Raw genomic sequence first — 13,808 nt, 5'->3', positions numbered from 1 at the left:
AATGTGTGTATTTATTCTAGGGAACATAAAATAAAATACTTTGCAGAAATGTTGGGAGCCAAAAATAATTGGACCCCATTAACTTCCACTGTACAGAGAGAGAGAAAAAAAGTGTCTTCAAAGTATCTTCTTGTATTGCTCCGCAGAAGAAAGTAAGTCATATAGGTTTGGGATGGCAGGTTTGAAAAATCAGCCCAGTACAAAGAAACTGCATCAGATCCAATTAGTAAAGCTCTATTTTTGATTAAATGAAACCAGTTACACTGAGATATTCAAATCTAAAGACATGTTAACTGATATGAGACAAAAGAATGCTGGTACTGTGGTTTAGAGTTTATAAAGCGCACAATAATAAAGATGAAGTCATGTTTCAACACTTGCTGATCTTCTACAGTAGGTGCTTTTCCCAGCAGGCTTCTTTCAGTAGGTCTGCCAGGTTTTTACTGTAACAATCACACTCTCCTAATTTGAGGCATCATTCATGTCTGGAGCACAAACCGTAACTGTAAAGGTATAGTTATAGTGATGCTTGCCTTAAACGGACTGAGCTGTCTGGTTCCTGAATACTGAACGCAGCATAAAGTTCCTGGTCCTGAGGAAACTCTGCATCAAACATGTGCAAGAGTTCAGGCTCTGAGTCTGGGCTCAACTTATAGAAGGAAACAGAACCAGCCTCCCGGTCCATGAACACACCGAGTTTTCTGGTGGACTCTGTTTGAAGCGGTTTAGTTAGTGATTCAGTTATTTTGTCATGAGCCACACATGCAGTTTTTGAGCAACATAAACACCATGACATCTTATTGCGTCCCAGACGTACTGTGTCATCTGCACCTTTCCTCTTGATTCCCTTACAGGCCACACCAATGTTCACCCCTGTCCCGATCACATCCACCGTAAAGAAGCAACGTCCTGACAGCGGCTGGCAGCACAGGACCTGGTTGCACTTGTCAAATCTTTCATTACTAGCAGGAAACTGTTGCCTCTCTCTCTTACGAACAGCTACAGTGTTGTCCTCGCTCAGACAGAGGTATTCGTTAGCCGTCTGAGGGTCAAAGGTGAGCATGACAGCATCTAAAAACAAAGAGATTTATCAGAAAATGTCAGCTTAAATATCTACAATAAACAGTAGCAGCATATTGAGTGTAGATTATGTTAAATAGTTTAGGGAAGTCACATGCCATACTTTAAACAGCATTTTGGTAATTCTTTCATTATTTTTAACAAGAGCAGGTTTTGATGAACTCATGTACAGTAAATTAAAGAAACGGTATTTGCACCGCAATAAATGTATTGGTCACACCTCAAGACCTTTTCAAATGAAATGGAAAAAGGTGTTAAAATTGGTGAAGCAGTTACATTTTAAGCTGCAATCTTTCTGTTGGCCCATGTTTAAACTCACATTTGTACAGTCCTGGTTGGTGGTTGCAGACTCCTCCAGTGTAAATTCTAGTTAGAGTTAGAGTTAGTATGGGTCAATATGTTAAGACAAGAATCACACCATTGCATATTTATTGAAGCATATTTTAAAGGGGGGGGGGGGGGGGGGGGGGTTAAAATGCTCGTTTTCACTCAATATCCTGTTAATCTTGAGTACCTATAGAGTAGTACTGCATCCTTCATAACTCCAAAAAGTCTTTAGTTTTATTATATTCATAAGAGAAAGATAGTCTGTACCGATTTTTCCTGGAAAAACACGACCGGCTGGAGGCGTGACATGTGGGCGGAGCTAAAGAATCACGAGCGCCAGTAGGCTTTTGTGTTGAGAGCTGGAAGCTGTGACATTACCGTGTGAGGACAAAACCAACCAAAACAAAACATGGCTAACAGTCAGATTCAGCCATACATTTTTGGAAAAAAAATACTCCTTCAAACGTACAACTTAATTTTTGAAACTTTGTCCATGTTTAGCAAGGGAATCCAACTCTTTAACAGTGTAAAAAACTCAGTATGCATGAAATAGCATTTCACCCCCCTTTAAACATGAATGGATAGTCTCTTGTTCGAAAAACTATTCTAATTTTTAACTTTACATTAGTGCTTGTGTATCAAAGTTGTCTAAAGGAAGTATACTTGAACACAACAGCGAGCAATTCACTGAATGGCTAAGAAGAATCAAAGTCCTCACTACATGTTTCATGGGATCCAGTGATGCTCATTCCAACCTTCCAAATGAACCAATACCAGATAAAAGCTACATACCTCAGTAAGGGCAACTTATCCTTCAGTACACGAACTTTCACACAAACTTTCTTTTCCAAGATCTTTCCGAGGACATTATACTGCAGGTCCAGTTCTCTCAGAGTTTCTTTCAAAGATGACAGCAACTTCAAAACTCCTTCTTGAATCTGACAGCCTGAGAGTCTGTAAGGCAAATCAGATTTTTGTTTAGATTAACTGGCCAAAGAATGACATTCATGACATTTGCATGTTTGCCTAGTTGAGGGACCAAGCAGCATAGTTTGGTTTCTGTATATAACTTATTCACCAATTAGGCAAATTACTTTGTATTCAAGGTATACATTTTAATACATTTATGGTCATGTGACATGCAGCTAAACAAAATAATTATTTCATCTTTGTCTTTGATTTATTTTTGATTGACAGCAAGTGCCTTTGTTAATTATTAGGGGCCAAGCACCGAAGGTGCGTAGGACCCTATTGTTTTTGTTGCCGTTACTTATTATTATTATTCTTCCGACTGGGGGTCTATGGCAGCCCATAGAACCGATTGCGGGAAAGTTGTTTTGGATTGACATTCTGATAGAGGACAGTGCCAACATTAAGTACACCAATTCTGGTGTGTCTAAGACATTCCCTCTAGCGCCACCAACTGTCCAAAGTTTCACTTTTATTTTGTTAACTTTTTTACCGTAAGGCCAATCAACAAAATTATTTTTTCCTCTGATTTCTGAGCTCATGCCGAATCGATTGCAAGTCTATACAAATAAGGAATTTTTTGAAAGACCTACTTTTTCGAACTCGTCCTAGACGGTTTGTCCGATTCACACGAAAATTGAACCAGATCATCTTCCGGCAGTGCTGACCAAAAGTTATGGAATTCAAATTGATTCGTCAAACCGTTTCCGATAAACGCTCTAACAAATTTTACGTAGCGCTTACAAAAACAGTCGTAAGGCTGTATCTCTACAACGACTTATCCTATTCAGACCAAACTTGGTACATGTCATAACAAGCATGACCTGAGGCTACATGCTGCGTTTCGGCGCAGCACCATCTACTGGTCCGGAGATATGAAAAACTGCTATTTTTGCTTATAACTTCTGAACAGTTTGTCCAAAAATCATAACATTGGTCTTGTTAGATTCAGGGCAACATGCTGAGTCGACTGATATCCAATTTTACCATCTCGGCCATTTTGACTGTCGGCCATTTTGAATTTTGTGCTAAAATGCTGTATTTTAAGAACACATCAATGGATTGTTACGAAACTTGGTATGGGTCATCAGCACAATGTCCTGAAGGAGCGTGAGAAGTTTCGAAACAGCGCCACCTAGTGGTGATCATCTTTGTTTAAACGCTTATAACTTTGGGTGTGGTCGACTTATTTTCACGAGACTCATCAAATTAGACTCCTGAAACCTTACCGAGTCCTACAATACCAAACATGCTAGGTTTTGCCTTACAATTTGTGTAGCGTTGTGATTTAGCGCTTAAAAAACATTTGGCTATATCTTCGAAACCGCTTGTCTGATCGAGACGAAACCACCGTCAGAAGTTCGGAAACATAGGTCATTAGCAATATGCCAATGCCCAAATGCAAAAATATTGATAGTAAGGGGTAGTAATATTCAATCAAAGTCAAGAGTCAGTAAATTTTTACGTGTTTTTTCATGTAAATGTCTATAACTCTGAAGTGAATTGAGACATTTTCACCAAAATTGACACGCATATGTATGGGCTCACTCTGATGACACATAAAAGAAATGGTGGGACTGAGCCTCTTGGTGGCGCTATAATAGAACAAAACATGAAATTCCCATTGACTTCAATACACTTATGTGAAATAAAAGGCTATACTAAACAAATGCATTGGTGTTATATTCCAAAACTCAGAATGTGCCAACAACACCATCCCCTGAAGGTACTCAAAATATTTTGAAACAAATATTTTGAAATAAAAGTTATAACGCAATTTACATAAAGGCTAATAACTTTTGAAAAGATCTGGCTATTGACATGACGCTGATCTTAATAGATTCCTTGGGTCAAGATGAGAACATAGATACCAAGTTTTCCTTATTTGGTTGAACTTCCTGTCCGCCATTTTGATTAATGTTGAAAACCTACTTTTTCGAACACCTCCTAGACCGTTAGTGAGATTTTCACCAAATTTGACGTGGATCATCTTCCGACCATGCTGGCAAAATGTTATGGATTTCATGTCGATATATGAAACGGTTCTCATTTTGCGCATCAACGAATTTGCTGGAATGATGCCAACATTCATTTGAGGCTGTATCTCTGCAAAGCTTTGACATATTTGCACCAAACTTTGTATGTGTCATCATCACCTCACACTGACCATTCCAAACTAATTTGGTAACAGCGCCACCTATTGGTTACACGTGATAAGCCAATAAATCCTATTACTAGTTGTTGTGTTTATTGTTTTCAAGCCATTTTGCCTAAAATAATCTTAAAACTGTCTTAATTACTCATTCCTGCCGTTCGTCTGAAGCTTGCTTCTGTAGTGCTTGGCCCCGTTATTGCTGCTTGCAGCTATATTTATTATTAGTTTTTTTGCAGATACAAGTCAATTAGTTACCAACAACATGAAAATATCAAACAAATATTACATTTGATGTTTTTTTTTTTTTTATTAAACGTCACACTATAAAATCAATGTTTCAATTTCAATTACGTTCTTCAAACACCTACCGTCTTTTTAAACTTACCATAGATGTCCTTACAAAATCTATTTATTTTACCTGTCTGGACCCTGATGTTGTCAGCTAGTTTGACTTACTTCAGAACTTCAAGATGACAATTTGCACTCCGCAGCCCAGCAGAGAGGATTTTTACTCCTTCGTCCTCTATATTATTGTCACTGAGGTCCAGGATTTTCAGATTCACATTTGATCCTGAAAGCAAATTCTTGAAGAGCTCCATGTCCTGACTCTGAAGGTTGTTGTGGCTGAGGTTCAGCATCTGAATCTGGCATTTGAGATCACAGAAGGCCCTAGAAAGTTGATTCAGTGCAGACAGTCCCAGACTATTGTGGCTCAGATCAAGATGAGTCAGGTGAGAGTTTGGTGAGGTAAGAAAAGGCACCAGGATTTCACAGTGTTTCTCTGTAAAGTCGCTTCCTTTGAGCCTGTCAATATTATTTAAATGTTCCATATTAATTCTGTTAGACTGAACTTTGACTGGGAATATTTTATGATACAGTATGAAGATGTTTACAGATTGTTTCATATTACTTACATAGCCTTTCTGAAGCATGTAATGGCTGGAGAGAATCTCTGAAATCCTTCTAAAGTGATGTTGAATTTCCTGAGGACAAACTCATCATGGTCTGTATCTGACATCACAAACCGGAAAGCCAGAAGCGTGCACTGGAACAGTGTGAGGGGCTTTTTGGTCCGTGAGCTTTCAGGAATCTGCAAAAAAGATCTGTCTTTGAGCTCCACGATGCAACGGACGAGACTGAAGCATCTCTCGGGGGACAGATCTTTCCTCCTCAAAGACTTAATGTACTTGGTCACTTTTTTGTGATCTTCTGAACTACTGTCTTCCAAATGAGGCAGGAATCCTTTGAGTAAACGTCTGCTGGAATCACAAGAAATTCCAAAGAGGAAACAGTTAAAAAGATCCAAGTGTTCATTTTTACTTTCGACTGCCATATCAATCACGCTTTTGAGAAAATCAGACAAATTTTCCCTATTTTTCACTTTAGTTAATTTTAGGGAGTCTTGGTTTCCTGATAAAAATTCATGAAAAGCAAACAAGGCTGCAAAGAATTCCTGGACGCTGAGATGGACAAAGCTGAAAAACTTAGTCCTGTTATATCCAAAATTGCTCTCAGAGACACAGGTGATGATGCCAGGATATCGAAGAGCTTCATCAGGAGTGATATAATATTTCCTCAAGTCTTCTTTATTGAAGATGGCATTCTGTTTCTTCAGCTCCCAGTATGCTAATGCTGCCAGTTTCTTAATCAGTTCTTTGTACCTTACGAGAGCGTCTTCTGGTGACACGTTTTTCCCTTGATATTTGTTGTGGCTTAACCCAGTCTGAATGAGCAGATAATGGATATGCATTTCTGTCTGATTTGAGGGCATGTCCCTGTCTTTATTTTGACTTTTAATGATGGTTTTCAGAACAACTGATGAAATCCAACAAAAGAGAGGTATGTGGCACAATATCCACAGGCTCTTATGAGACTTCAGGTGACGGGTGACTGTTTGGGTGAGATCTGGATCCTCAAACTGCCTCGTGAAGTACTCCTCCTTTTGTTCATCTGTGAATCCTCTGATCTGCGTGACATATCCCCGTCTGAAGATCTCCGATGGAAGCTGGTTAGCTGCCACAGGTCGGCTGGTGATCCACAGGTGTGCGGATGGAAGCAGTTTTCCTCTTAGAAGGTTTTCTAGAAGAACATCCAGCGAGGCTTCTTTAGCAACATCTGAAAAAATGCTGGTTTGAAAGCTCAACTTATTTTTATATTCATCCAGACCGTCTAAGATGAACAGAACGTTTCTATCACAGATCCAGTCAGAGATCGGTCTCGCCTCTTTGAATTCTGGGTAAAAGGCACAAAGAAGGTCAAGAAGACTCTGGTTTTCTCGCTCACGTAAGTTCATCTCCCTGAATGGGAGCAGAAAAACAAACTCTAGATCCTGATTGGCTTTTCCGCTCGCCCAGTCGTTGACAAACTTCTGCACAGTGACTGTTTTCCCGATTCCAGCGATTCCTTTTGTCAAAACCATCTTCATTGTCCTATTTTCACCCAAGGGTGGTTTAAGAATATCATTGTAGTTTATTACTGTCTGCGCTGATGTGTTGAAATCATTTGTCGTCTCAATCTGCCAGATCTCGTGTTCTTTATTGATGGGGTCTGACTCGTCATTGATGATGAACAGTTGAGTGTAGATCTTGTTTAGAGAGACTGACTGTTGTAAGCTTCCCTCCAAAATCCTCTCAGAGTCCTTCATCATTCTTGATTTCATCTTATTCTTTATGCTCTGAAGAATTTCTAAATATCATGACAAGTCATGTTATTAAGAGGATCATCCACTGATGAATAAATATGTTTTGTGCAGCAATAGTTCTGGTATGTCTTTTTTGTCTCTTACCCTTTTTGTTTCTTGAGGTGCAGCGAGACACCTGTGAGATCTGATAGAAAACAAATACTTCAATATAACAGTATATATAATATACACTTCAGCCATATCTTAAATGAGCAACTCAGCAAAATGTACAATATTACTGTATTTTAGTGATCAGACACTCACCCCATTTAAGTTCACTATAACATCACCAGCTATTGTGGATCCTTGTATGTTTGGAGCAACTACTGTGCCACCGTTTTTCTGATCAATTCTGAAATCTTGAAGATACTGGTCTGAATTTTGAATTGATGATCGTCTGAGTGATGTAGGACTTTTATTATTGTTATATTGTAGAATGTTGTCATGCCGTTGAAGTGCCACATTTCCAAATTGTGTTTTAATGCTGTTACCATCTGTTTAAAAAACAACAACAAATAAATAACCAAATAAGCACAATATTAAAGTAAAGCTTATTGAAGATTGAGCATTTTCTAATAACAAAGAAAATTAGAAATATTTTCCTACTTTTGATACGGCTCCTTTTGGAGCCCTTGTCCATTTGTGATACTTTTTTCATTTCAAAAATGTTCTCCTTCGGAGGGTCTTCCAACTTCTTGGTTGTTCCGCTTTGTTAGGATAAACAGTTCATGATACATTTTAATGTTTTAGATTTTTTTAATGTTTACATTTGAAAGCAAAAATATACACTATTCAAAAGGTTGGAATATTAAAAATATTTTAATGTTTCTGAAAGAGTTTCTTACGCTCACTAAGGCTGCATTTGATCAAAATACAGATTCTTATTAATATTTTTTAATGGAAACTGTCATGCATTTTTTTCTGCATTCTTTGATGCATAGAAAGTTAAAAAAGAGCAGTATTTATTAAACAGAAATATTTTGTAACATTATAAAAGTCTTATGAAAAGCCAGAAAGGACACCAAATGTGTTTGAATCATAGTGCATCACAAAAATTTTAAGCAGAAAAAAAAAAAAATGTTTTCAACAGCTTAGTAATGAGAAATGCTAATTGAGCAGCAAATCAGCATATTAGAATGATTTGTAACATGTTCTTTGACCAAACACAACATATTGAGCCTTCGAAAGGAGGGGCTTCTTAGAGACCGAAACTAAACAGAGCTGTACAGACGAACAAAGAAAATAGGCGCTGCAACAATATGCAATATGTGAAAAAAACATGCAGGGTTATCCTTTGAACATTCAACAATGGAAAACTAGAATACCCCCCAAAACAAATGTGCAAAATATGGGATCTTAGCTGAAAAACAATAAAATCTCGTTGAAAGTAAATAAATAAATAAATACATAAGAAAGAAAGAACGATAAATAGATAGAAAGAAAGAAAGAAAGAAAGAAAGAAAGAAAGAAAGAAAGAAAGAAAGTAAGAAAGAATCTATGTAGGTAACATTAATAGGCTACCTGTACTTGCGTTTGATCGGTGTCTTCTGTAAATCATTGCTCTTCTTCTCGGTCATATCTTTCATGTTGATTGTGTTCACGCGCTCCATCACAAACATCCGTTTGTGTGTATTTTTCTGTAGCTTTAACGGTAGCTAAACTGTGAAAACTTAAGCGCGTTAAATAGCGCGGACTACTGTCATACGCCGATCGAGCTGGAGGTCGAAAAATGTTCGCCTGTGACTGAGGTCAATGTTTCTGCGCTTCGTACGTGAAAGAGATGTTGACACACACGCTTGATTGGTGGATTCAAGTGTCCATCTACATTTCTAACCAATTGACACACACACACACACACACAAACCTACATTACCTTGTGCACACTTCAGATGTGCGTTGAGTGTAGTGTATTGCAGGGGAAACTTAGCCAAATGAATATAACCTGCGTGTGGCCTTTTTTACAATGTTTCCTGGAAAGGGTGTGCAGCGGGTTTCTTCTAAGATGTTGCCATGATGATTGAGGTAACGTCATTTCATCTCTAGGTGATGCAGATGTGGTCAGACGTTTTTATCAGGGCAGTAATTGCATTTTTTTAAATGATTCTACCTCTAGGCCCTCTTACTGCTTAAATTATTAACATTTTGCAGATACTGCTAGGTATATATAAACTTTGGAGTGCAATTGGGTTTATTGCTTTCACTCAACTGAACCATTTATAATGACTGAATATGTTTTATAACAATGGTTGTTCTTCTGTTTTGTTTTTCTTCTTTCTTTCCTCAAGGTATTTTTTTTTCTGACTTTCCTGCGTCTTTGGAACATTTCCGTTCACACTGACAGGAGAGACGGTGTGCAGCTTCATGAAATGTGAAGTTTAGTGCCAATGGAGAGCTTCTGGGACATTGACAGACAGCACTTCCCAGCAAGTTCATTTGAATTATTATTATTATTATTATTTTTATTAATTAATTTATTTATGCAACCTTGCATTCACTAATGCTGGAGTAAGATTTTAAAAGAAAACTTTCAGTCCTGTTTAATGTTGGTGCTAGTAAAGGTTTGAGAGCTAATGGCCTGGTTTCACAGACAGGGCTTAGACTAAGCCAGGATCATATTTCAATAAGGACATTTATGTCATTTTCATTAACATCCCACATAGCAAATGTCTTCTGGCCCAGATTGTGGCCACACAATGACTTTTCCCTCGGCCTAAGTACTGCAAAGAATGACGGCCCTGAAGTGGGCCAGAACTGGATTAAAGATTAGGGCCACACATGGGCCATAACCGGCCCGAATCTCAGCCAGTTAATCACCCTTAGCTAGACCTGAACTGGGCCAAAACAGGTTTTATTATTGGTACCAATTCTCAGCCTTAAGTAAGCCATAATCCCCCAATTTGAGCCACACCTGAGCCTTATATAGCCCAGACCCAACCCAGACAGCAAGAATTGTCGGCCCAGATCCGGCCTGAATGGATTTCACGTGGGCCACATGTGGGCCAGATCTGGGCCAACACTGCTTGCTGTCTGGGAATGTAGACACAAACTATGCCAATAAAGTACATTAAACTGAATAGAAAATCAGACTTAAAACCCACACATCATGTGCAATAAAAAAAAACATATTACATTGGTTTTTCTATTTATTATTTATAAAGAACAAATCAAGCAATAAAGAGTGAGTGAATAAATTGTACCATCTATAAGAGAAACGTAACAGATAGACATATGTAACTCATAATAATTTATTGCAGATGTTTCAAAGAGCATTACCACAGTAATCCAAATTGTCGCCTTGGGATTATAAAGTTCTATATAAGGATTATAAGGTATCTGCATTCCAAGTAGTTTTGAAATATTGAGCTTCAAAGTTTTTGTAGATCGAACCTTATTGATTTTTTTTTTGAATCCCATAATATATACAACATAAGAAAAATCTATCACATAATGTAAATAAATTGTCACAGAATAACAATATGGGAATAACTCAATTTTGACAAAAATGTCAGATAGAACCTTATAATTCCAAGGGGACGAAATGACAATGCATTTCAGTTGCAGTCTTCTCTGGCAGAATATAATAGAATCGTGAGGAGCAGGGAATAATTTAAATTGGGGCAGGGTTCTTCTTCGTGGGGAAGAAGGATGGATTGCTCCGTCCCTGTATTGATTATCGGGGTTTGAATGACATCACGGTCAAGAATCATTATCCTTTGCTGTTGATGTCATCGGCCTTCGAGCTCTTGCAGGGGGCGACCATCTTTACGAAGTTGGACCTTCGCGATGCTTATCACCTAGTTCGGATTAGGGAGGGGGATGAATGGAAGACCGCCTTTAACACCCCCACGGGGCACTTTGAGTATTTGGTCATGCCCTTTGGACTTTCTAACTCCCAGGCGGTCTTCCAGGCACTCGTCAATGATGTGCTTAAAGACATGGTTGACCGGTTTGTATTTGTTTATTTCGACGACATCCTGATCTTCTCCAGAACGAGCATGCCCATGTCCAACACATCAGGCGAGTGCTCCAGCGGCTGTTTGAGAATCGTTTATTCACCAAGGTGGAGAAGTGTGAGTTTCACGCACGGTCGGTTCCGTTCCTGGGATTTATTATTTTCACCGAAGGAATCCGAATGGATCCTGCCCAGGTAAGCAGTTGCTGATTGGCCCACCCCAGATAGTCGTAGAGCGGTCCAGCGATTTCTGGGGTTTGCCAATTTTTACAGGCGGTTCAATCAGAATTTTAACCAGATCACCTCCCCTCTGACGGATCTCACCTCCACTCGAAGATGTTTCTGTTGGTCGCCGCAGGCTCAGGCTGCATTCTCTAATTTAAAGAGTCGCTTTGTTTTGGCTCCCATTCTTGTTACTCCCGATCTGTCTCGTCAGTTCATTGTGGAGGTGGATGCGTCAGAGGTGGGAGCAGGGGCAATTTTGTCTCAGAGGTCACCTTCGGATGACAGAGTATTTCCGTGTGCATTTTTTTCTCATCGTTTAACCCCCTCGGAACAGAATTACAACATCGGGAATAGGGAGTTATTGGCTGTTAAGTTGGCGCTGGAGGAGTGGCGTCACTGGTTAGAGGGCGCGGAGGTCCCTTTTTTAGTTTGGACAGATCATTAGAACTTAGAATACATCCGCACCACTAAACAAATGAATTCCCGACAGACTCGCTGGGCACTATTCTTTGGTCGGTTCAATTTTAACAACTCCTACCGTCCGGGGTCCAAGAATGGTAAGCCTGACGCACTTTTGCAGGTCTTTGAGGCTGAACCAAGATCCATCCTTCTGGTGACAATTCTGCCCCCTGATTCAGTTCGCGTTTAGCGCATCGCCGAAATCACGACATTTCGCGGATCCCCTGACTCCGGGTCACAACCCTACTTTGAGAATCCCTGGTTTACAGTAATAGAAAATATCGAGTAGAGTTTTTAAAAGTGCATCACTCACCATCCTTATGTAATCTAACTGGAGAAAGCTGTAGGCTACTGCATTTGTAAGTATTATAGCTTAAAGTAATCTTCTTCTACAAGAGAATCCCAAAATGAAAACGAAAGCGTATCGTGAGTTGTGACGTTATCACGTGTCAGTGCTTCTAAAGCCAACACTATTCACAGCGGTTTAGTGGAGATCTATCCGACTCAATTTTAAAGAACATTTTATCCCAAAATATATATATTTACCATTTTGGCATAAAATGTTCTTTAAAATTGAGTCAGAATAGTATAGATATAAAGTAGCCTAATTAAGTTTACGATCTATTGTAATTAAATGTAAATTATTTTAAGCCATTTTAAAATAAACCATATTCATAAACCATATAATCATCAATGAAAAAAATTTGGAATAAGTCACGGGTAGGGTTAGGTTGGAGGGTTGCATTAGGGGCAGGGTTAGGTCTATGTTTTGGGGCAGTAATGTTGATCCAGGATCAGCAAAAGATGCTGAGGAACATGTCTGTCTGTTCATGTCTCATGAATGTTGCACATGGCGAAATCACGTTCACCTGTGTTTTTCTTTACTACTATCGCTGTGCATGCAAACGTGTCTGCGTTTGTCACAGGACTATTTGGATACGCAAAAGACAGCAGTCAAATTCATTCATTTTAGTTTCACCTTTTCCAACAGCAAAAGAGAAGCTAAGAAAAATGTCTCTAAAACATTTAGAAAACGTAATTGTTTTCAACGTTTTGAAACATTCAGAAATAAATTTTTCATAACTCAACATGAACATTAGCACAACATTTTTATATACAAAATTTTTTTGTTGGACTGTTGAAATGACTGTTGAAATGTCAGTTGAAAACAAAATGAGGACATCTATGTGTCCACCACGTCCGCTGCATCCTCAAAATCCAGGCAATTTGATAATACCTATAACATCAAAATCAACTGCGGGCGGTAGATCCTTTTCCTATTTGGCGCCTAAACTCTGAAATAACCTACCTAACATTTTTCGGGAGGCAGACACACTCTTGCAGTTTAAATCTAGATTAAAGACCCATCTCTTTAACCTGGCTTACACATAACACATTAATATGCTTCTAATATCCAAATCCGTTAAAGGATTTTTAGGCTGCATTAATTAGGTAAACCGGAACCGGGAACACTTCTAATAACACCCGATGTACTCGCTACATCATTAGAAGAATGGCATCTATGCTAATATTTGTCTGTTTCTCTCTTGTTCCGAGGTCACCATAGCCACCAGATCCAGTCTGTATTCAGATCAGAGGGTCACTGCAGTCACCCGGATCCAGTATGTATCCAGACCAGATGGTGGATTGGCACCTAGAAAGGACCTCTACTGCCCTGAAAGACAGCGGAGACCAGGACAACTAGAGCCCCAGATACAGATCCCCTGTAAAGACCTTGTCTCAGATGACCACCAGGACAAAACCACAGGAAACAGATGATTCTTCTGCACAATCTGACTTTGCTGCAGCCTGGAATTGAACTACTGGTTTCGTCTGGTCAGAGGAGAACTGGTCCCCTAACTGAGCCTGGTTTCTCCCATGTTTTTTTCTCCATTCTGTCACCGATGGAGTTTCGGTTCCTTGCCGCTGTCGCCTCTGGCTTGCTTAGTTGGGGAAACTTC

At 39.1% G+C, this 13,808-nt stretch overlaps 2 protein-coding genes across 2 annotated transcripts in view; both read right to left on the bottom strand.

Annotated features, from left to right (window-relative positions):
• The window catches only part of LOC113099062 (CD48 antigen-like), a 32,518-nt gene that overhangs the window by 5,555 nt on the left and 13,155 nt on the right, over nt 1-13,808 (bottom strand). The gene's annotated exons all lie outside the window — the stretch shown is intronic.
• On the bottom strand, nt 219-9,015 carry LOC113099064 (NACHT, LRR and PYD domains-containing protein 3-like). Its single transcript, XM_026264141.1, has 9 exons — nt 8,733-9,015; nt 7,818-7,918; nt 7,476-7,705; nt 7,317-7,356; nt 5,446-7,216; nt 4,988-5,335; nt 2,200-2,361; nt 1,400-1,446; nt 219-1,071 (listed from the first exon to the last, which is right to left on the bottom strand). Exons 1-9 carry the CDS (start codon nt 8,828-8,830, stop codon nt 518-520), a joined length of 3,351 nt encoding a protein of 1,116 aa, XP_026119926.1. The 5' UTR covers nt 8,831-9,015; the 3' UTR covers nt 219-517.

This window comes from Carassius auratus, unplaced genomic scaffold (assembly GCF_003368295.1).
Source record: "Carassius auratus strain Wakin unplaced genomic scaffold, ASM336829v1 scaf_tig00216852, whole genome shotgun sequence".
Lineage (NCBI taxonomy): Eukaryota > Metazoa > Chordata > Actinopteri > Cypriniformes > Cyprinidae > Carassius > Carassius auratus.
The sequence above is the reverse complement of the archived record's forward strand: the minus strand, read 5'-3'. Positions and strand labels throughout refer to the sequence as shown.